The 24,667-nt window shown below is 40.9% G+C and overlaps 1 protein-coding gene across 5 annotated transcripts in view; it reads right to left on the bottom strand.

The window, feature by feature from the left end:
- Window positions 1-374: 374 nt before the first annotated feature.
- Window positions 375-24,667, bottom strand: part of arhgef7a (Rho guanine nucleotide exchange factor (GEF) 7a) — a 37,365-nt gene continuing 13,072 nt past the window's right edge. For 2 of the 5 annotated variants that reach the window (XM_037109470.1, XM_037109471.1), the window contains 21 exons: window positions 24,523-24,606; window positions 19,900-19,984; window positions 19,622-19,755; window positions 16,253-16,454; window positions 14,761-14,849; window positions 14,162-14,256; window positions 13,885-13,980; window positions 13,446-13,568; window positions 11,739-11,877; window positions 11,596-11,655; window positions 11,337-11,483; window positions 9,187-9,273; window positions 8,526-8,604; window positions 8,304-8,443; window positions 7,303-7,527; window positions 7,094-7,187; window positions 6,526-6,615; window positions 2,003-2,102; window positions 1,616-1,645; window positions 1,461-1,515; window positions 429-1,308 (listed from right to left, as the gene is read on the bottom strand). In XM_037109470.1, coding sequence (XP_036965365.1) covers window positions 1,186-1,308; window positions 1,461-1,515; window positions 1,616-1,645; window positions 2,003-2,102; window positions 6,526-6,615; window positions 7,094-7,187; window positions 7,303-7,527; window positions 8,304-8,443; window positions 8,526-8,604; window positions 9,187-9,273; window positions 11,337-11,483; window positions 11,596-11,655; window positions 11,739-11,877; window positions 13,446-13,568; window positions 13,885-13,980; window positions 14,162-14,256; window positions 14,761-14,849; window positions 16,253-16,454; window positions 19,622-19,755; window positions 19,900-19,984; window positions 24,523-24,606 — 2,277 coding nt within the window. In that variant the 3' untranslated portion in view covers window positions 429-1,185. Of the gene's footprint in view, window positions 1,309-1,460; window positions 1,516-1,615; window positions 1,646-2,002; window positions 2,103-5,878; window positions 6,059-6,525; window positions 6,616-7,093; window positions 7,188-7,302; window positions 7,528-8,303; window positions 8,444-8,525; window positions 8,605-9,186; window positions 9,274-11,336; window positions 11,484-11,595; window positions 11,656-11,738; window positions 11,878-13,445; window positions 13,569-13,884; window positions 13,981-14,161; window positions 14,257-14,760; window positions 14,850-16,252; window positions 16,455-19,621; window positions 19,756-19,899; window positions 19,985-24,522; window positions 24,607-24,667 lie in introns of all 5 variants that reach the window. The other 3 variants (XM_037109472.1, XM_037109474.1, XM_037109473.1) reach the window with 3 other exon arrangements.

Raw genomic sequence — 24,667 nt, forward strand, 5'->3', positions numbered from 1 at the left:
CAGGATTATCCAGGGTACCTCAATGAAAAAAGGGTCTATTGTTGATCTCCTGACACCTCCAGGTCCCCATCAAGTCCCCTTCAAGGTATACAGAGACCGAGAAACACAAGTAGTATTCCTATGATAGTGTAGAACAGTCTTAGTCTTTTCTGTGCATCAGTGAGCTCTAGCCACTTTGATTACAATGTATAGGCACACGTTTTGTTAAAGACCAATGTGAGCTAGGCACAGGCAGAGGTGGCACATTTAATTCAGATGTATGCACAGCAAATAAACAAATCAAATTATTTATCTCACAGGGCAGCTGCCTCTTTTGCTGAGTTGGTAATCCAGCCTTGGGTATTTGTGTGTGTGTGAGTGAAAGAGACAGAGAGCAGAGGTTCCTTTTTACTTTGTGCTGTTGGAGCAGGTGAAGCAGCAATTCAAAGTCATTCTTCTAAAACCACATTTATTTCAAAGGCTCATCTTTTAGCAGTATTTACATTATACAGTACAAATTCAATATCTATACAATTCCATAGGATGCCTAGGGAGAAGGTCGAAACCTAGAGGAGGTCAAACAGTAACAACAACAACAACAAAAATTAAAACGTTCACAAAAGATGAGCTTCCAGACACAAGCTTAACTTCAGGCTGAAAACACCAGGCTAAGCCTGTGTCGGAGAAAGAGGCCAAACAAAATCAATTCATTAAAAAATTAAATAGCATAAAAAAGGTTATGAAATGGCATGGTTCAAGTTCAGGTGTTTCCAAAGCCTTTGTTACCATTCAAGTACCACTGATGTACCATTGGACAGCAGACTGTTAAATGATTGTAAACAGAGGGAGAGGTCTTCTCTCCACCGTTCTTCGGGCCACATTGAACACTACCAAAGACACTGATGATGGTCACACCATCACGTTGGGTGTTCAAGGAATGTTACCATGAAAAAGATGGTCCAGCCGTATCAACATCACGTCCCAGTGACTCCTGTCTTTCCATCAAAAGAGCAGTAACGACACTCCAATTAGAGCAAACACTCAACTATCAGCTTACAGATTCACTCACACAACCAACCTTAAATTATGCATGTAAAGTGTGTGCGTCTCTCACACACAAACACCGCACAAGCAAGCCCACACAAACATGCTCTGCCTTTCTCATTTCAATGCTTCAGATGACGATGATGATGCTCAAAGGTTTCCTCAAAGGTTTGTCTCGTCCCATGTCGGGTCGTTCATGCTCTTCAGCACCCTCCTGACAACCTTTTCCAGATCCTTCCTTGCTCTCTGCTCCTCCTCCAGTGACCTCTTCATCTTCTTATTATCCTGTGAGGTCGAACAATCTTGTCATGCACGTTGTAAACAGATTCATCACCAGGTATCATTACACATATATTTCCATGTAGCTAACATTTTGCATCCTCCATACTCAGCGTACAATTCATCGTGATTTTTCATGAAAAATCCCAAACATTCACCTGTTTCAGCTCTTGAACCTCATCCCTCAGGGCGTACACCACATCCACCAGGCTCCTTTAATATGATCATATTTACAGGTCAACTTATCACGACTGGTTATTAAAAGAGCAAGTTCACATTTTTTAAAGAAGTGTGTGTGAGGACTGGGTGGTACCTTGGAGACACCACAAACTTTGTTTGACATCTGAAGTTTAAGAACGACAAAGCATAAGATGAGTTTGTGACGCAGTGGTCTGTTTTGGCTTCGGTTTGCGTGTTGATGTTCAAACAACAGGAGTTCCCTACGTTCAAAACACTACAGAATGCCATTTTATTTAACTTCTGTATCGTGTTGGTACTGGCTATACCAGCAAGTGTTCTACTTGTTATCAGATTCAAGAGAAATCTTGGATATCTCACAACATTACCACAGATGGGGTATGAAAGCCCATTTACAAAATAATAATTTAGGCTTTTTTTTTTTTAGGATTTACAATATGTTCAGTCAGTGATTCAGGGCAAACAAGAAGCTTGAGAGAGAGATATTTATCTATCATCTTACTTTTCTTCTCCAGAACTTTGTCCATTGCGACTGGGACCCTCCACCAGGACTTTCTTCTCACCGGGGATGATCACGTGCAGCTCTGTTTCCGTTCGCGGCCCTGTTTCAAAACAGAAGAGCACTCAACAACTGGTACTTTGCTTGTCTCACCTTGTACTAAGACGAGTCAGTGCTGAGTTGTCCTGTGAAATACTTTTTCAGACCACAGTCTGAACTTCTTTATGGAAACGGGTGACAGCATCGAAGAGAAGCAAACGTACACCACAAGTGGCAGTAGTAGTGTGTTAGTCATGCACAGACCAGACATCAGACGAGAGCCAGAGAAAGTGAGAGGAAATGAGAAGCTGGGGAGATATCTGGCAAAAAAGACAAACAAATCCATTCATTCGTTCACATTACAAGTCTGCCAATCTTAAATTAATGAGAACTCAGAGACATTTTCCCCCAATGACAACACACAAGACACAATGAGATTTGCTGCTCTAACAAATCACCAGAATGCCAGTGTCTACCAAATGACAGATTTATTCAAAACTCATAATACAGCGTTTGGGACTGGAACACTTCAGCAGTGTAGAACAAATACACTGACAGCGCTGATAGATAAGACATGGTCACATGTGTGAACTGAATACAGCATTAGAGCACACAGAGGACAACGTTGGTCAAAGACAGTTGGTCTCTTCCCCCTGCCTGTCCCACAGTTTGACTTAGTTTCTTAAACCACAGAATACACCTGTCACAAAGTATAGCACATGATATAAGGACAGTGATATTCTTAGCTCAAATACTCATAGAAGGTAGAATGGGTTTTATTTTTTCTTGCTCCATGACAACTAATATTTACAGAAAGGGAGACTATGTGCTCTTATATTTCAAGTCCACTCTGACAGTATTCTGAGGCTGAATGAGTAGTATACATAGAAATGTTCCCGTATAATCATGTTGGTCTCTTGTTTGTTTTTCTTTTCTTTTTTTTTTTTTTTAACCCCAATGCTTTCAAAACACCGAAGGTGAGCATTTACACTACGAATGAGCATTTACTTTACAGTAACACTGAATACTCAAGTCTACCTTTAGGACTATATCATACACACTGTAGGTAGACGACAGAAAGTACAGAATTTAACAGATTCTATCCCCCACACCCACTGGCCCATTACATGATTGTGCAAAATAATTCAAACACTTCATGTTATAATTTTCAGTGTAAACTTTGATACAGATTTTTTTCAAAATGTGAAAAAAAAAAAGAAAAAAGAAAAGAAAAGAAAGAAAAAACAAAACAAAAACAAACAAATTATTCTTTCAGGGATCATTTTGTAAACATTGACATACAGAATAAAATACAAATTAAAAAAAACACCTGTATACAAAATAATGAATTCAATAAAGAAATTGTTTCAGAAACAGTAAATAGTACTGTTACATTGACTAATATATTCCTTATGTCATTCACATTGCTTGCTGTAAGAGGAGATAGACTCTTAGTGGATGCCGACCTGTACTTTTAATACCAACACTGGAAAAATACTTCTTCATAAAAATAGTCATTAATGCAGGAGATAGCATGGGAAACCTCATAAGCCGGACAACACAAAGGCATGTCTGGCTTATGAGGCCGTAGCATAGGTGCTAGTTTGTTGCGACACAAGGGATGTTTGTTTTTGACATTATGCTAACCTGGTCTGAGTCTGGTGAAAAACCACAGCGGAATGGAAAAGTTCAACATTTTGAGAAAATGGGCTTGTTCGCTCTTTTGCCAATAGTTTGATGAAAACATTGATACCACTGTGCAGTTACTATGAAGCTATAGCTAGCAGATGTTAAGCCTAGTTTGGCATAAGGCTGGAAGCAAAGGAAACTGCTAGCCTAGCGAGCTTAAAGTATCTAAAAGACTGAATCAGGATTTCTTTAATTTGCTTTCCTTCCATGAGTGAGTATTTGGTATCAACTTCATGTTTTTGTGTTGGCTAAAGGGCTCGAGTTGGGACATGTTTTGGCTAGCTTAGCATAGAGACTGGAAACGGGGAACCAGGAGGGAAAGGCAATCCAACTGAAAATGAAACTTTCTGACACAGATTGCTTAATTCAGTTAACTTGTGAACTTAAGTTATGCTCAGTCTTCTATTTATGTCAAACAGCATCTAGCTAACCGTTTCCCCATGCTTCCAGCTTGTATGCTAAACAAAGATAACCTGCATCTGGCTCTTGTTAAATTTTTTTACAGACAGATCTGGGAGTGGTATCAAACTTCTCATATAACTCCAAAGTCTTCCCCAAAATGTCCAACTATTTCCTTAACTAGCAGAAGACAAAAGGCAGTTGATTTGTATTACAGGACTGTAGCTGTGTTCGCTGTAGTGTACAGTTTATTATTGTCGGGTTGGTATGCTATGCTTGTTTAAGGTATTTTATTAACGTGATAACTTGACGCTTAAAACAACATATAAATGCAACCCTGTAGAACCACTGACAGACAGCAACATTACTGGATGGAAGATCAGGCTTTAAAGGATGATGCTTAGGAGACTATGCAGTACAGTAAATTATTAAAATAAGTGACTTAAAGGCTCAGTTCCCCAAAAATAAAAATTAAAAACACCTATTTTATCACTTAACTTTCAAGATGTATCAATTGATGCAGAAAGTAGGATTGAAAAAACAAATGTAAAAAAAAAATCACCAAGTGTGTTACTAAACACATTGTACACAGATTTCCTTGGGACATTTTCTTACGCATGAAGCAGTTTGAATTAAAACTCTTGGCAGTAAGGGCTTAGAATTATTTAGACTAATGAAGAAATTGATCCTAGAAAGATGCTTTGGTGTTGATTTGATTTGTTTAATCGGATGTAGCTGTATGAAGCTGTGTGCACCACAAACACAATCCCATTCACTGTATTGTAGTTGATGGAAAAATCCTGGATAAACCAAAACCATCTGCATGACTGGATACAACTAGAGGCTAAATGAGAAAATGTTTTTTTTTTCTTTTCATAATTGAGGGAACTGACCCTTTAAATTGACCCTTGAGTCCAGTAGCTTTTATCCAGCTGAAGAAAGCTAGACCAGAGAGCGACGTTCCTGTAGCAGCTACGTCAAAAAATTAACTGTTTCACAAACTATTACATTTTGCAAGATTTTTTCAGCATTTAATAGCTTTTGGTCATGTGTTGCAATGTTAAATTAAATCCTGCTTTATACTAGGAACATGAATAAAGATCCAAATTATGAAAACAGAAAGAAAATGTTAAGATTTTTGAATATTTCATTTGCATGCTGCTGTACTCTCCTGCAGCAGCCTGTGCATGTGTGTGTGTGGCATCTGTGCTATGTTTGAGCATAAATACTCCAGAAACACATACTGGAGAGAAGTAGTACATGGTAAATAGAATAACACTCGTTCCTGAATTACATCTGAATATCAGACAGGAAAGATCCCCATCTCTCCCTCCCTCGTTTATCCCTCCCCTACACTCCACTCCAACATCCCTGTACTCCCTGCTGAGAGAGTCCGCCACGTTTACGGTCAAACAAGGGGAGTGGTCACATTCAAGATAAATTAACAAGAATTACCAAACACTTACTGCATGACAACTACACAAAGAGAGGAGGCACATAAAAGGGAAAGTGGCAAGGCAACAGGGAGATGCTTAAAACATCTTCAAACAAACAGTCTAAAAATAAATAAACCAAATAAGTTAACAAAAAAAATGAACAAATATATCATAGAAAATAAATAGATAAATTAAAAAAATCTAGTTTCTTTTAATACATTGAAGGTAAAAGAGGTAAGCGCGCTGTACGTTACATTACAGTACAGCGTGGCAGTACTGTACGTTCTTTAGTTCTGGTGAGAGATGCAGCTCTTACGCGGCACTGAACCCATCCTGTAACTGTGGGTGGTCCAGATGGAGTCATAGTCAGAGTCCTCCGAAAGGTCAGAGGACAATTCTGGCCGTGACACGCTGCTACGGCGGCCCGGCGAGTCCATACAGGACCGGTCCACGTCGGCCAGCACGTGGTTGTGCATCAGATCGGTGCCCTGCCAGGCTGGTCGGGGTGGGCCAAGTTTGGCGATGACATCACCAATGTGATGGGAAGAAATGGTGGGCGGAAAAGAGGGGTGATGGTGCAGGTAGCGTAGGCAACGCGCAACAAATGGTAAATCATAAAAACCGATGAGAGATGTGGGGGGAGGTGTAATGGAGCAAATCAGAATACAGGGAGAAAAATGTTTGTCCAAAGAGAAAACAAAATGTTGATGAAAGAAAGGGGAGATAAAGAAGGAACTCGAGGAAAACCAAAGCGATGCCATAAAAGTGAAGGGTGGAGAAGAGACAGACAGAAGGAGAAGATACTGTTAGAAAGATCAGCTCAGAGTACCAGTGTTAAAGAAAGGCACTGAGATGCACAGAATACAGGTACAGCAGTACACAGAGACAGCAAGCTGCAGTATGAACCTCTCTTCTTTTGTGCATGAACATGTACAGTACAAGTATGACTTTGTGATCTCTTACTGGAGTTAAGAGTCTGCCTGGTTTTGGCGCTGGTGCAGTACGCCTCAATAACTTTCAGGATCTGGGCATCTTCTTCCAGAGCAGCTGTACCTGAGAATGGAAAGAAAAAAAAAATTATTATATGTCCCTCAAAGACTGGATAGTTTACTGACCATGCATACTGGGCTCAGGCCCAAGGGAGTGTCCTTTGAAGAAACTGTTTTCTTTAAGATGGTCAATCATACAACTGCAAAGAGACACAGCAGTGATAGAGGGAGACAACAAATGACTACAAGAAGACTTCAATCTAACACAAAATGACACAAAACAACTACAAAGAGACGTGAAGAAGCATGCTCATAGCTCCGAGTTCAGATGGCTGGCTGCACATGTAATTGGGCCGACTAGCTAACAGCAGCTACAGCTGGCAGCATTTAGAGGTTACTCTGGTGATATGCTGCCCCTCCTTTGTTTAAACTATGTATTGGCCAGGTGGTCAACTCTTGCATTACACTTTCATGATTCAAGAAAACACATTTTAGTGGTTTCAACACAAACAGGTGGGAAAATGGAAAGATTTTAAACATACTCTTCCTCAAGGCAAATTCCTCCTCAGACTGTTTCCTCTCAGGCTTGCGCTTTGGAAGAAGTTTCTTCACACTCTTAGGACTTTTACTAAGATCCTGCACATGGGGGTGCAGAAAAAGAGAAACAAGTGCATGATAATTAGATAATTAAGATATTTAACAAAAAAAAAACATAAATAAGTCTTGAGTACATAAAAACACTGCTCCTCACTTCCTTGTAGCAGAGGGCTGCAGAGGGTCTTAAAGGGGGTGCGGGTCGCAGACAGCTCAGGCTCCAGGGTTTGGGGGTGTTTGGTGGTTCCAATGGGCCCCACATCATAGTACTGGAAAGAGATGTCCCATGGGAGGAGGGGTGGGGCAGGGTGTGGTATGTGGGAGCCACTGTCATGGCCCTCCCCTCAGCATGCCGGGATGGGGTGAGGGGGTGAGATGGGAGCTGAGAAATGGAACAAAAAAGGGTCAATGTTAAGATTTATCACAAAACAGACAGTTCTGCTCCTCCACTTAACTGCTCTGAAACACTCCGGTGATGCATTACTACACTCAATGTTAGGTGTGCACAGTTCAGTAAGAAACTGTACTCTTAATGGGCCTAAATCATAGAATGACATTACATTCCCCTAAACTGAACTCCAGCAGAAGGATTTGAACATGATGTATACAAGGCAGTTACCTTCTGCCACGTTGCAGCCCCCAACATGCAATCCACCCTTTTGTAAACAAAATTATCATAATTGTTACGAGGTTTGTAAATTTCTTGATTATAAGATGCATCGCAATGCGGACGTGGAAGATTCTGCAATGATGCAGAGACAGAGCATAATCCAGAGTCTGCAGCTTATGTTGATTGTGCATCGGAGTTGTTGACATAGCTTTGATACGAAGGAGAGGTGGCATAATTTGTGTGCCTAAGGCTGGAGTGCTATTGTGTGTGTGTGTGTGTGTGCAATGTCTTTGAGACAGAGAGTGCGTGGACGTGCACAGAAGGGGGCAGGGGCGTAGACTGACTGGGAGCGAAGGAAGCTTTGCTGAAGCAAGAACACAAAATGCTGGAGATCTTCAGCGCTTTTATGAGAAGTGAAAAACATTTAGGATCAATATGAGACCATGGCGGGCCGCCAAAGTCTCGTTAACTTACGGGAAACACTGAAGTATATTCACAGTGTTTAAATGAATAGAGTGGATGTGGGTGTGTAATTATTAGCTCCTGACCGTGTGGCAGGGAACAGTGAGAGGCTTGTGGCTGGGAGTGGTGGCTGCAGTGTGTTTGATCTGTCTGGTCAGGTGCTCCACCCAGTCTTGCAGGTCCTGCTGGTGGGTGCACACCACCTGAAGACGGTCAAACATTGGGCCTGCAGGGACAGAGACGATGTTGCTGAAGGCATCTTGTTAATGAATGTCACTCAGAGTCTTGAATAGCTCATGTGGCCTTACCATTGAGCTCAAAGGCGTTTTTATGGGCTTCACAGTCTTCTAATTTGGTTACTGTCATGCTGGCCAGGGGCAGTTTTCCCTGTAGAGGGAAATCATCACATCAGAATCATCAAATAACAGAGACATTACCCTTAAAGTGGCACTGTTTATTTTTGGAGAAGTAAGAAATTCAAAGGAAGAAATGTAATAGTTAATGACGAAATAATACATAAGCTCAGAAATGTTTTTTTTTTGAGTAAACAAACCAAATGAAATAAATTAGTAAGGTCCACAAAAAACTGTATATTTTTTAGTTAAATGAAAATTAGAATTTCTATGTATTGTTTGGCAGAGATATCTACAGAAGTTAGCATGCTAACCAGTTAACCCTGGCCCATCTGGATCCAAAGCTTCAGTGCTAGTGGTGTAAAGACCAACACTCTCAGAGCACCCAGTCCAGACTGCTAACTGCAGGTTCAACTGAGCTAACGAGCTGCAGTTAGCAGCAGTTAGCAGTTACTCTTGTGATATGCTGCCCCCTGTGTGTTTGGAGTATGAGTTCTACATGAATTTCACATAAAAATTACACATATATTGATTCCAATGTATTAGTTACTCAACTCTAAACACTAGAGGTGGAAATCAGTATGAGACTGAACTGGGAAAAATGTTTCTTACTGACCTGGAATATGAAGCCACTCATCCTGGGGCTGGCAGACAACATGAGGAGGACGTGAGGGAAGAGCATGAGGTAACGCTCACTCTTCTCCTGACAAAGAAGAGGCACAAGAATGAGTGAGATAGTGGAAGAGCAAGAACACGATCGGGTTTAATTCAGTTTGTAAATACTCACTCGATGATGCTAACATTTCAGTTCAGATCAAAGATACACAAGGACAATAAGCAATTCAGCCTCAGAGAAAAGTTACATTATTGTGATTAACGGTGAGAAGATGCTGGCTGTTGACGTCTCAGCTGGAGTTTTATGACATATCATGCATCATTAGGCTCGGAGTGATGTTTCTGGAACTAATCAGCTCTTCATGTCCCTCTGGGTGTTCACTGTCAAAAATATGGTACGTTCCCCTTCTTTGGTTCAAACACAAATTTGTAGCCGTTTTCCCCAAAGTGCACCTTTAGCATGGCATTAATTCACAATAACAACCACAGCAAACCCCGGGCTGTCACTGCATTATGCATTTTACTCTGCGTGATCTAACCAGCAGCCAAGCAGAAAGGGGAGTTTATCATGACAGAATTACCATTTCCAAAATGAACCCTCTAGGTCAAACATCTGAATACTATACACACACCACATCCTCCCAAGAAACTCTCAAGCTCTTTGAAACGCCTCTCAAACACTATGTTTGTTACACATCGTGGCTCATTAGAGGCAGCCGAATCAGGAACACACCACAGGCAGATCTAGTACCTATACCTAATATACTACAAGCAATGAGGAAACATGCAGCACAGACAGACCACCGCAAGTGACAAACATTCGGTCTCGGGTATCGGTCAACAGCCAACAATTTAGACAACTGCAATGTTTCAAGCCCCATAATATTAAGCGATGATGAAAATATGTGGCTGTAGCAAGAGTGAGGTGACAGAAGGAGGCACTCATGTGGAAGAAGTTTACATCCTCTTTGTTTAGAGTAAAGCTGTTCTTTTATAGAGTGTATTTTTGTAACATTGTCTTCATTTATGACCTGTCAGTTCATTATAGTGCATCTTTGACATTTTTAACAATGCATGCATGTAACTGATGCTCTCATTTCAAGGAAATGACACTGCAGCATTAAATTACCATCTAAAATGTTGAATTTGACTGGCATTCTATTGATTCCAAACAGAGGAAAATGTCTCAGAAAAGGTTACTTTTGAAGAGAGGTGCTCTCCATTTGAAATGAGGATTAATTCAGAACGTGCTCTTATAATCGTTGAATGTCATTAAAATCATTTTCCAGATGCTTCTGTACAAAGCATTAAAACTCACTGCAGCTCCTTGGTGTCAGTGCACTTAAGATGCCACAATTAAAGGATTCATTTTGCACTCCTCCATCAGAGAGGACTCTGACTAGAAGTCGATTTATTACACATAAATCAACGCTGAGAGAGTTAAATAAATGAAAGATGGTTACGATCCAGGCTTTCCTGATGAGAACGATTTACTTAAGATGAACCTAAATTTTAAGATTTTGGGCTATTTTGATCCCATGTCTTCTTTCAGATAAGTGGAAAGGAAATGTCCAAAATACACATTTGAGGTGTTTATTTCAGTAAATATATTTGTTCATTTATGCAAATGTGGGAATATTTTATCAATAATGCCTCATTCAAGAACTGTAATACAAAAAAATCATTGTCTTTACTCGTAATTATGTTACTGGTCTCCTTTTCACCAACACATTTATACACCATACTTCCCAGTTGAATTCCTGTCTCCGGCATATTCTAAACGATTTTATAGATCTGCATTACATTTTAATCCTAATAATGAAAACCAATTTTTCTATCACTGTTTCAAATATTAAGTTTCCGATGAACCGTAACATTTTCAAAAACTTGTCACACAAAAAATGATTGTCTTAATACAAGTCATCAACTGGGGAACTTTCATGACGTTCACCCTTCATGTCTTCAACCCAAAAAAATTAATACATATGCTGATAAGGATTTAACCCAAATGTGCTACAGTTTCAAAAACTCACTGATTAAATTATTATCATCACACTCATCACAGCAGGGTTAAGGGTCAAGCAAGAATTTGTGCAGAAGCTGTGTAAAGCAAAATGAAGCACAGGTGGAGGGAGAAGATGGTGCTAGTACCTCTGAGCCAGGACTCTGGACTAAGACCTGGCTCATGTAGATCACAGAGCCAAGGGTCTTAATGTCGTCACCCTCCCACAGCCGAATGGACTCCGTAAGGATCTGCAGCTCTAGCTCCTTACGCTTCCGCACCTCCTGGCACTGAGCCTGAAACAATGCAAACAAACAACTGCTTACAGATGTGCTTTTAATTCAATTAATTTCATGTTAAGTCCTGTGACATGATACAACCGACAGGAGACAAAGTGAGATCACTTACAGACAGATTTTTGAAAGATGCCATGCACTTCTGAATGTCCAGCCGATCAGGATGACTCTCCTGAAACAGAGGAAACACGTTGCTTATTAAACAACAGGTTAATTCAAGAGTGCTCTAATCTAGACAGATATTTAGATACACACCTCCATGTGTCTCTCCAGCTCTTTGAGTAAGGTGGGGTATTTGTCAAGTCTCATAAAGGGTTTGCTGAGGCCTGTGGTCAGGGTGAGGATCCCAGGACTGACTGCACCCCTCCCCTCCATAAACTCCCCCAATACATCCCTGCAGGAGGAGAGACAGAGACAAAATTAATTACTCAGTTAGCTTATTGTGTAAATGTGAACACCTACAATGATTTTTCTATCAACATCACACACTGTTTATGGATCGACTGCCTGGCCTCTGTCATTTCTTACTGGCTAGAAAACATATAAATGAAAACACTGACCATTAGATCTCTATTAAAGGGACACTATGTAATGATTTGTAGCAATTTACAGGTATTAATCACATTTTTATTGACCATATGAAAGCAGATTGTGACATGACGAGATAAATGAGACCTTGTCCATCTCTCTCAGTTGCCTAAAAATTGCCTAGAAAATTAACTTTGAAGAACGTAAACAAAGTGATAAAGGCATGCAGATATGAGGCAAATAACGATTTTAAAGAAGCCACACACTGAAATACACTCAGTTTTCTGTTTATTGTTTAGGGAGGTGTTGATTCAACTTCATGATCACTGTTTTACTTCATACTGACAGGTGTTACTTTTATTTTGTCATTTATCTTAATGAGTTAGGCATGATAAAAATAAATGCCTGTTGGTATCAGATCAGTGCACAGATAAGTGTAAGAGAAAGGGTATTTTTTTGTGAGATGTGTGATGGTGAGCAAAAAGTACAGAGAAACATCACGTGTGAAATGTTTCTTTCACTGCAACTACTTGCAGAGCGTGTTGCTCTCTATTTGGATGTGGAAGTGTGCAACCACATTTTAGATCAGGTCTCATTATTCTCTGGCCTCTTCCTGACTGTCCTTGGGTCCTACATCCTTGTACTCACTGTAACTAACTCTGAAACTAACTTCCAAACAAAACTTTCATTTATCCTCCTCAGCTCCTTCTGCTGAATTTGAATTATTTTGCTTTCTGTGGAACAATTTCTGCCTGAACCGCAGTCGATATTGGTAATGAAATGTGACTGCAGAGTCTGCACTTTGTGTCCACAGAGACAAGCCAGGATAGCTGCCACAACCGCGGAGCAGCAGGTAGCTACACCTGCAAAATAAAGATAAACTCCAACAATACAACCAGCCCTCTCTCCCTTTTCTAATACAAGCTGCAACAAACAACAAATTTCTTGTGAAACCGAATTTCTGCATCAGAATACAATATCTGTAGGCAAGGGAAAGGAGAGAAAAGGAATTCTGGTTTCTGTTTGTAGTCTGTTGTAGTCCAGGAAGTACTGACCAATTATGTGAGTGGACTTTGTTTAAATACATGCAAACAGTCTGTGTGGAGAGAAAATCTGCAGAACTCATTGGCTGAAATACCATCTCTGAACCATCGGCTATCGACTGCCAGTAATTTAGCCCTTGTATTAGCTTATTTGAATTCATCTGCGTTTATATGCAGATATCGGTCCGGAAATCCAGATATCTACTGTCTGCACCGGAAGCCCCATGACACCAGCTGTTTCCCCCAGAGGCTTAATTATTGTCAGGCGATAACTAATGTGTTCCTAGATAGCATGAACACCATCCTCTTTGTTCCTTGCGAACAGCTGCATGAAAACAGGTTGGAAACGCTGCAAAATATAACCAAATGTGTATCCAAAGTGTAAACGTACCTGTGCTGGGTGAGCACATTCACTGCAGAGGGGTGGTTGGAGCAGTAACCAGCATAAAGAGCCTTCATCTGTGGCATGAGGTTGAGAAAGAAACCTCCGACCCTTTGCTGGCTCTCTGGGAGCCTGAGGAGAAGAAATTTCACACACTGATAAAATGATCCTATGCAAACACAGACAAGAACAGAGTATATACATAGTGTGTGTGTGTGTGTGTGTGTGTGTGTGTGTGTGTGTGTGTGTGTGTGTGTGTGTGTGTGTGTGTGTAGGTGCTGTTGGCTAAAAACAATCCAAAACCACATCATATGACTTATTCCATCTACAGCTTAATCCAACATTGCTGTAGTACAGTTGGTTGGACACTAGATGGCCTTCTGCTTATTATGAAACAGTGAGGATGCTGCTGCAGTGAGGCTGTGTGTGTCTGCGGGGAGGGACTAACTTGGTGCACTCCTCCAGCGATTGGACGAGCATCTGCTGGAAAGTGCTGATCTCCTCAAGGTTGCCAAGAATCAGAGCCACGTCTGAGCTGCTCAGTCTGGAGGAAAAGGAACGGAAAGGATGGTTAAAGATAAACTGAGTAAAATGCAAAAAATAAATAAAAAGGTAGTCAGCCCATATGTGTTGTTGAAAAAGTGTACAGAACCTGACTGTTTCTGGTTCCTGCGATACAACAATCATGCTTGTTTCATCAAATTTTACGTGTACATGAGTCTTACTTGTCAATACTCTGCAGAGGTCGCAGGTAGTTCGTCAGGAGGCTCTGAAGGTCCTTGGAGTATTCGGTCTCTGTTTCTAAAATGTTCTGCAACACCTACAATTGAAAGGGGAAAAACAGCTTTAAATTCAGATATTTCTGAATAGATGTTATTTTATTCATTATGGGCTGGTGCCAAAAATGTTATAAAATAAATCGCTTTAAACATTTTAACATATTATACATACATATACATACATGTAATAATATAAATGTTGCCTCTATCCAATTCAAACACCTAAAGATAGATTTATAATACCAGGTCATTCTTAAAAAAGGCTCAAAATGTGATACTCTATATGTGATCAAAATCTAGCAAATTGAAGGTATGGGCCCCCAGCAGAGGAGCAGATTGACAGTGATCAATAACTGTTCTTAATACATTTGTAATGAAGCAAGAGGATGAGACTTGCTGGCTAACTGCTCACACGATTAAGTATTATCAAAGATGCAACCTGAGCTCAGCTGCACAAACATTTTCAGAGGTAGTCACATGTCAGAGAAAGAAAGTATGTCACTGGGCTGTTCAGAGGGAGCTGTGGTTGAGCGCTGTGTTCTTACCAGATTATAGTATGTCTTGCTGATAGCAGACGTGTCAAAGCCTTTTGGTGGACTCTTAAGAGTGCCAGACTTTGGGGACACTTGTTTGTCTGTAGATAGAGAAAGAAGAAATGAATTAGGACACATAAGTCAACCTAGCATCTTATGAGACATGAAAAATGAACATCAACAAACACCGAGCGTTAATGTATGCTTGAAATATCAACTATCACAGTGAATTTATAGCCAACATAGGTTTTTATGCAAACAATCTTACCTCTATAAATAAAAGTTTCAAATGTGTCTTGACTTGTAATTCCCAACTGATCTGTGGATGAGTGCCAATATGCTACTAAATCAGCTGAAACTCTTTAAACATGAATCGTTCCTCTTACACTGAGAAACAGGCACACAATTATTAGTGACGAATCTCACAGAGATGAATCATGCAGTTGAAACACTCAAACTTTTGCCCTTAGTCCTTCACATCTCAGTGTTTATTTTATTGAACTTTAGTAAGCACTCTTTATTTGTAATAGACGATAAACTTTCACTGCACTTTATCGTATCCCATCGCTGTTTTTCTGGCTTTTCTCTCATTAATATTATTGTGTTTGTTTATTCTGTTCTGTTCTGTTTTTATGTTGCTTTGATGAGCTACGAATTTCCTTGAGCAGGAACATAAATATCTTCGATGAACTGACCTGAAGCATTAACATTCAGGGCTCAAAAATTAAGACTGCACGATTACCCAGGGTAAGTGAAATGTCACATCAGGGTAGTAAATCACGCAAGGAGCAAGACATCTCGCTCAATTTCATCTCAGCTGAGATTTAAAGATGTGCACTGCCAATCAAGCAAGCAGGTACATATTGCTTGAAGTGTTCATTCCATTTATCCAGGACAAAGGAGTTACCATTTTTGATGTGTAGCATGTTTATCAGTTTGCATCAATGACAAATTGTGTCTTACATTTCCTTAAATAAATCACAATCTCAACAATCAACTTTTGACTTTGTTGTTAATTAATTAGCAATAATGATTAAAAACATTAACACTGAACTCTAACGCTAACATTGAAAAGATATAATTATTGGTGGAGTGAGTGAATGAATGTCAGTCAAACACAGGATCAGATTTAGCTTCTGCCTCTTGCCACATGACACCTGAACCTGTTTTACAACCGACCACAGCAGGCCTCGAGAGGCAACAGATGTGGGGGTGTGTTACTGTCATGAGGCCAGATGGGAGGCAATAACAATGGCAACTGCGATGAGGTGTAGTGCCAGTTGACAGTTTTAGGCTGACAGAGATTTGAAAACGTCTGTTTAGACAATTATCTGATCTTTCAAGCTGCTCTGTGATACAAGGGAAGAGGAACTCTTTAACATGATGTAGTCTGAAGGATGAAACTGACGATTTGCGGATGCCGAAACAAAAATAAAATACTGATTTGGATCACTATGTTATTGTTAATGTTGTAATGTCTTACAGAGGTAGAGGGGGTACCCACCAGAGCCTTTGATCTCACGGACATAGTTGCTAGGAAACCACCCATTCTTGCCATTGAGCGTCCCCTCCCACCAGCCACCGTCCTCCTGACGAGTCACGCCGATGATGTCACCCTTATTAAAGGTGAGCTCGTCCTCGTTGGTCTGCTGGAAGTTGAAACGTGCCCTCACCAGCAGCTGCTGTCCACTGTTTTCTGACATGTCCTGACAAACGAAGAAGCAACAGGAAGTGAGCAGTGAGCGCAGACAGAAACTGTGAGGTCAGGAGATGAAAGACAGATGACAAAAGGTAGTGAGAGGATAAGAATCAACAAGCAGAGTTTTCCTCCTGAACATCCATTCATCCTCATTGTGAAACTTTATCACTCATCAGACTTCACTCATTATTTCCATCCTTCAAAGATTTTACTATGTCGCAAAAAAAACTTATGACAATCCTCCTGCAAGTCATACTGTAGCTGTAGCTTTATATTCTCATCAATTCTACCACCTATAGCTATTGTTGCTTTGCCTGACTGTGACTGACTGTTGGCTTGACTGAGTTGTGACAGACAGCAGTGTATGAAGTACTACTGTAGTGGTTTGACATCTGGAAACACGCCTTGTTCTGAGTCATGTACATAAAAGGAACTGAGCTGATTTTTAATATCACTTCCACTATCATTCAATAGTTGTATAAATCGTCAGACAGTGACTTGTTAGTTGACCCTAACCTGACTTCACCTTCGAATACAGTAGTTAATATTTCAAGTGAAAGCCTTGAACAAAGGGTAAAGATCTCAGACTCAGCACTGAGTTGGTTTAAAGCCTATCTAACTAATAGGACTGTCTGATTATATTCTCCCTCTACACCCTTCAACTAGGTCATAATTCATAGGCACAATGTTTCCTTTCACAGTTATGCTGATGACACACCGTTGCATCTACCCTTAAGACAAAATGATTCCAACTGTTCCTCTTCTCTCAGAAATTGTCTCAGACATAAAATGTTGGATGACACAAAACTTTCTTCAGTTAAATGAAGAAAGCAAATTTCATTTTTTGAATCACTTTTAAAAACTCTCTTTTAAGTCAGGCTTTTATGTAGGGGTGGAACGGTTCATCAAAAACATCCGTCCCATTCGGTACGCTCATCTCGGTTCGGGGAGCGTGTGTACCATTTGGTTTATAGGCACGCGCAACTTCTTTTTCTCATTTACTAACGAGGCGACGCGTGTACACTCCAGAGCAGCAGGTGGCAGCACTGAGCTGGATGCCAATCGCCAGTAAACAAGAGGAAGACGCGAAGCGGTGTAGCAGATAGTGATAGAGTATCTTTGGGTCAGCTGTGGAGACGTTTTTTGGGCATGGCGAGTGGAAAAGAGTCGGAGCTAGAAGATGTGCCAGCAGCACTATATAGGTCTGCTGTATGGGACCACTTTGCATTTAGAGTGACCTACGATGACGGCGGTATGGAAGTTGTTGACAAAAGTGTGACAGTGTGCAAGCATTGCGCAACACGTGTTGTTTATGCCAACAGAAACATGACTAACATGTCAGCTCATCTGTGAAGACATCATCCCAGTGAGACAACTGGCAGCACAAGGAGGAAAGAGAGAGAGTAGACAGGACAGCTTCTGCTCCCCGCAGCCTCACAGTGACGAGTCAGACAGGGCAACATGCATAACGAAAGGAATGGTGTAAGTGGGGTAAGATATGCAGCCTTTTGCCGTGGTGGAGGGTGAGAGATTTCTTTGTATGATTAAAACACTTGAGCCACGATATAAAATAAAACCCCCTCCCGCAAACACCTCAGCAACACGGTAATTCCCGCACTTTATGAAGAGACCCGACGAGGAGTTGTTAAAGAGTTGTCTGACATAAACATATCTGACATATCCGCCTATGTAGTACTTACTAGTGACGGATGGACCTCCAGGGCTACTGAAAGTTTCCTGAGTGTGACTGCCCATTACATTACATTAGTGACAGTGGATAAGTATTTGTTCTTAGCATTTGTTAAACATAACTTTCTTTGCCAAATAAATGAAAAGCATGTTGGAACTAGCAATATCACCTCTCTCGCAGTGCCAGAATCTCCCTACTTTTAACCCAAGTTTAAGACAGTTTAACACTGTCACAATGTTATGTCAAATGTTAAGACTGCCTCATTCTTTTTCAAGTTTTAACCTGACAACACAAGACATAATTGATTTTCCAAACGATCAGCGTATACCGAACCAAACCGAAAACCGTGACCACAAAACCGTGACATGAACCGAACCGTGGATTTTGTGAATCGTTCCACCCCTACTTTTATGTGAATCAATACCCATGTGTTGCAAGTTTCTGCAGTTTTCTGCATTAATTAGGTAATATAATAACAATAATAATAATAATAATAATAATACATATTAGTGTTATTGTTAATAATGATACAATATTATTATTATTTTTACAAGACACCATTTGCATTAATCTGTTAACATACTGCAGGTATATTTCATATATCAGTAACAGTCTACTAATTGTTGTTGTTTGATTAAAAGTAAAAAAGTAAAACTATAACTGTTCTTGCTGACCTTAAATAAACTCAGTTACAATTTTAACTTGTTGTTCCTCATCAGACTTCTTTTCAGGACTGTGTGAGTTTGTACAGAGTACAGACTATGTTTGAGTGACATCTCCATGATTCCACTGTGAATTTTGTTTAAATAGTCCAGATGGGACAATTTATTCCAATAACACTGTAAAGTCATCATATAAAATTTCAATAATATAAAATTTCACCCAGCAAATTTTGTTGTCTGTTGGGGCAAAAGGTATCTGGGTGGGCATGAAACTGCGGGAGCTAGCTAGCAGGCTAACAACAGCATTCCACATGCTGTAAAGCACTGGTGTTCAGCACTTTTAATCAAACACATCGACTTTCCTTATATTAATGTCCTTGCAGTTAATGCAAACAGGACATAAACAATCAGAGCCAACAAGTAGGGATCAATTTGTGTCTGGAGGCGAAGTCGTCTCATCCTTTTAATTAGCCTAATAGCCTATTAAGCCTTAAGTCTTTAAGTCTTAAAGTCTGATGACATCTGTATTTCACAGCATAGTTCTGCCAACCATCAACCAAAGTAAACATCTAGCTGTAATGAAACAAGTGCTCTACACAACACTGGACCCTATCCTGGACTGACTGCATTGGATTATAAATGATTATTTATTACATTTAAGTGCAACTGGACAAAATAAAAACAACACTTTACAATCCAACAGAATTAAAGACAGTACCATCAAAAATTCACCTCATGTCAGTATATTTAACAGGCATATGTAACTGGTGTTTCTCAGAACTAATATTTTTAAACAGTGCTGCTACTGAGTGCTGATCTTACCAGACTGCGAAACTGGTTCTGCAGCAGCTTAGAGGATCGGCCCAGTGAAGCCTGACAGGACAGCGACTCGAACGACTTGATGCGATGGGCTGAAGAGTGCCGGGCACACACGGAATCACTGCCCACGCCGATATCTGAACAGAAAGGGCAAAATATAAATACACCGGTCCTGGTATCTGCAGGCAGCGCCCACACACTCATCACTTCCCACATGTCTTTCATAAAAAACGCCCACACACATCATGTAACTGGTGCACACTGTATGTAAATTGACTAACCTGCCGTCACTTTATTCAGAGAGACCAGACTGCTCAGCACCTTTGAGAAGTTCAGTCCCAGCAGCAGGTCGCTGGCCTCAAACGGCTGAGGGTTAGAGAGGGGACAGAGGGAGAACATGAGCCAGAGAGTCATCAGAAAGTGCATTTCCCTTTTAAAGCTAATCACTAATTCCAGCGCGGCAGGACTGTGTCATCACTTGGCCTCAGTGCCAGCATCGAGTGGGGCAGTCAATCGATAACTCTTGTTATCTTTGACAGAAGAAGTGGGCGAAACACAGAAGCTCAGCAGCTACAAACAGACACTATTTACAGCTTTGAGCCATACTGGCTGAATTATGTGCATTGTATAAGATACTGTCACATTTATGATGCAGAAGAACATCAAAGGGCATGGTCAGCTATATTCTATATTTTTCTTAATACCAATGAAGGCCATAACCAACAAAGAATTGATCATACTGACAAGTAGACCCTGTTTAGCCAAAGACTGATTTATAGGTCTAATTTGCATGTTTTAATCCAATCACAGTGTGGCCAGGAACGAGTACTCTTACTGATACGATGCCAAATGTGATCAGATATAACATTAAGTGTAATTGGGCTAAAAGATGTATGGTTGCAACCGACTATTATTTTCATTTCATTGGTTTAATAAGATAACAATAAATCTGTACAAAAAATAAAGTTTGGAAAAAGCATCCTAGAACAACATCAGTGATTAATGAATAACCAAACTGAATATTTTAACTGCTTCTTCTCTACTGCAATATTTATGCAATGTTTATTGCATTAAGTAGCGCTGAGAAATATGGCCTTAAAATATGTTGTGATTTTTTTTTAGATTACATTGCAATGTACTGTACATCTCTTGTGATTTTTAAATCTTTTCATCAACTCATCAGAAATAAAACAGAAATTAAATCAAATATCACAACATTTTTTACCAAATACCTCAGAACCGCTAATGCGACAACACTGCAGATGACTTGTGGTACTTTCAGAAAATACTAACACAATGAGGTTGTTGACATGAGCGCTCGTTACTAGTCTGAAAGTCGTAATGACATGAGCAGGGCATGAGTGTCACAGACACGGTGGGGAAGTGATAAAAGTGTTGAGAAACAGAGGAATGCAATTTGTTGGCAATATGAACATTTAGAACTCTGTGAGTCGTATCCTTTAAACACAGCAAAAGTCTAAGCACTGTCTGCGTCACTATCAGTGTGACTCTCAGTGGCCTCTCGGTCAGTATGAATGGCAGTGATTGTATCTCTGTTGACGACTGTAGTTGTCCTCTCGCTTCCTGTGCAATGGCTTCATGTGATTAGTTACTCTCGCTTCAGTTATATTGGGGGTGAGTGTCTGTGAGATATGAGTCTCTTTCATCTTCCGCTCTGATTGCAGATATGCCCTGAGGGAATATGTGGATGACCGTGTTTGCAAGTGTGTGGTTTTGGAATAGAGAGTATGTGTGTGTGTGTGTGTGTGTGTGTGTACAAGCTACTGGAAGACTTGCCGTCCTTAAGGAGCATTCGTGTTGAAAGCACCCTCTTCATCACCAGTCTATACTCTCACTGGGACGAAAACTACCCCTGTATTTATACTCAGTGTTTTTTCCCCTTGATTTCTGCTTAAGTTCGTTTTTTTCCTGAAGTAGCCAGTCTTCACAGTGTAGCCTGATGAATGGTGTAAATTAAACATTCATGCCCGGAGATAATGAGCATGACTAACGCGACAAGCTTCAACACGTCTGCTAGGCCTCTGTATCACCGTCAGGTAATGATCCCTCAGAGCAGGTTGACACAATAGTGCAACACCCCTCTGTGAGTCAGCAGGCTACAACAGCATGGTGAGTTGCTCCCACGCCTGTCATGCTGGAGGACACAAGTGTTTACCTGCACATGGTATTACAACCGACTACTCCAGCTAATGGCATATGGCTACATATCAGCATGCTGAGTGAGAGATTGCTTAAATATACTATTTACTGAACGTCTTCAAACTGCTTCCTTTGTCCAAACAACCATCAACAAAACCCCAAAAGACTCTTCCTTTACTGTTATGAATGACAAAGAAAAGCAGCAATTCCTCACGTTTAAGATCGTGGAAACCAGCAAACGTTTGACATTTAATCAACAAGACGTTAATCAATTAACAGTCGATAGCTGCAGCACTTCAGGCAGTGCAATGCGACAGTGATCATGAACACTCAGACAAAGTACACAAACAGTCTTCTCTAACGTCAGACAGTGGAGTATTCTTCATCGGCCAAGTTTGTCACCTGACCTCAGTCCAAATGATCATGTGTTTCACCTCCTGAAGACCAGACTAAGGGAAAACAAGCCCCTCAAGACAAGGACAAAAACCTTCTGCTGAGGTAAGACATCAGCCCGTCATCAACTGTAAAGTTTTTTGGGCAAAATCTAAATGTAAGTTTATCTGAGTTTATCCTCTGGTGTAGTATTATTGGGGGATAACCAGCATTGCTGGTTAAAATCTGTCTGACATGACTCAGGCAGATATCATGTTCATGGACAACATAATGTAATAAAGTCTTAATCATATTACATTTAGACACATTTTTTGACCATCTTCCTCATTCTGACCTCCTGCAGGTTGTGACAGCGACAGGCAACCAAATTTAATGCACATTTACATCAAATAAAAAGGGATAATCTAAGTACACAACTCAACAAAATATGTGACCAAAGTTTAGTTGTTTTAAGATGCAGGAATGTTAAATAGTATGTCTTTAACTGCTTTAGTAAAGAGTCAACTGGAGCTCAGGAGATTGATCAATTATTCAGTAACAATTGTGATCACTGATTACAAGTATTAGTCAAGCAAAGTGGCAAATATTCTCTAGTTTCATCATCTCAAACGTTGAAACTAACTGTAAACAACATTATTTTTTCCTCAGTATTTTGAAAGTCTGAGGGTTTAAGATTTTGGATTGTGATGTGCATTCCTCTTTTCTACCTGACTTATCATGACAGAACGGTCACCTGTAAACATCATGAACAGATTACTTGTTCAAATACCTCAAACAGTACAACTGCTTTTTCTTCTTTCATTCTCCAGGGAAGTGCATTCAAGTCTCCCATTAAGTCAAGACAGATGGATCGGTGATTATTCTCAGGGTAGACACAGGGTAAGGTTACTATTCCTGGGAGACCAGTGAGGTCATGAGAACGCTTATAATCACTTCCTGTGGTCAGAGACATCAGGGGTGAAGGGTCAGGAACAGCAGCTGCCCAAGTGTGAGACGCAGTCTTGAGTGTCTAATCTAAAACAGGTTTGCAAATTAGATTTAAACGCAATCTTGCTGTAATGTCCTCCTTAGACATACAGACAGAGCAAGACTAGCATGTTGATGCTCCGCCAAACATCCAGCTTAACTCCAGGTAGGTCAGGGCTGCAAAAGCACAGCGTCTATCTGTCTGTCTATCTGTGTGTCTGTCATGCAAGAGGCTCTAATCTGCAGCCACAGCTACCTGGGGTCGTAGCCAGCAGTGCTCCGGGCGCTGGAGAAGATCCATCTTTTTTTTTTCGCTGTGCAGATGGCGAGCTGGAGCACTGGCACGTCCCAAACTACTGTAATCCTGCTCAAAAAGGTCATATTGGACTTCACTCTTGCATGCAAGGAAAAGCCACAAAACCAGCGACAGCACTGAGCACACTATCTGCATTGGGGGCAGTTTTACTATTTGTTCGCAATAAAACCTGCAGATCATTGCTCCACACTGTTGCCACAACCTGTCCCTGTTGTCAGCCAAAACAAACAGAGCTTCGTAATGACATCGCAATGTATGTCAGTTGCCTCCACGTCATTTCTGCAGCTACTAAAAGGGCATGTTTCACACACTTAATACGGCAGCGCACTGTCTCACCCTATCTCCAGCAGTGGGGAGAGGCAACAACACTGAGCTATTGTCACACTGGGATGGTTCAATGACCCCTCTATGCACGGGCCCAGCACACACAGCCCTAAACATCACGCTGGCTGTCCTCCATTTGCTTATGATTATGGAGGTATTCTCACATATTTCCATACAGGGCCTGCAAAGGGTGAGGTTCTTAATCCGAGGACATGTTTAGACTTACAATAAGGCTGTAATTACCCTGTTAGAGGAGGACCAGCTTATATAACCATGGATGATATAGGGCTCATGGCTGCATTTTGACAGAATGGGTTCAAACAAGGGGCTGGTGTGAACTGGTGGTGACAATAAAGCCACGGGCAAGCCCAGAGGACAAAGCTCTGCATTAATTAGGAAGGGTAAACACCACCCAGGTGCGTCCAAACACGTCGACAGGACAGTGTGGTAGTCTCGACGTGTAATGTTTGATCCAAGTTGTCAAAAAAAAAAATGTTGTAAAGGTATCCCCCACTGGACGAGCTTCTCCGTGGAGCCGGACGATGTGTGATTGCTCTCGGACTCCTCCTCCCTCTGTCAGGGGCTCGTCCGCTCCACGGACCCATTGTTTATTGTGTCAGTGTGCCTCCTCTCAAACACGCGAACTCTACCTTTAAAACGGCGCTTCTCGGTGTTTGGAGACGTGGACACAAGCGGTAACACACGCAGGATTAAGCCCGACTGTGTAAAGAAAAAATGTACTCACCTCGACGCGGAATGATGTGCAGCCCTTGAGGAACTCCTTTATGTTGTGCAGACACTCGCCGTCGTTCTTCGGCTCCGGGTAGATCTGGGAAGACGGGAAAACGCTGGTTAGGGGGAGAAACTTCCAGTTCGCGCTGCGGGTGCCT

Source organism: Acanthopagrus latus, chromosome 9 (assembly GCF_904848185.1).
Source record: "Acanthopagrus latus isolate v.2019 chromosome 9, fAcaLat1.1, whole genome shotgun sequence".
In the NCBI taxonomy this organism is placed as follows: domain Eukaryota; kingdom Metazoa; phylum Chordata; class Actinopteri; order Spariformes; family Sparidae; genus Acanthopagrus; species Acanthopagrus latus.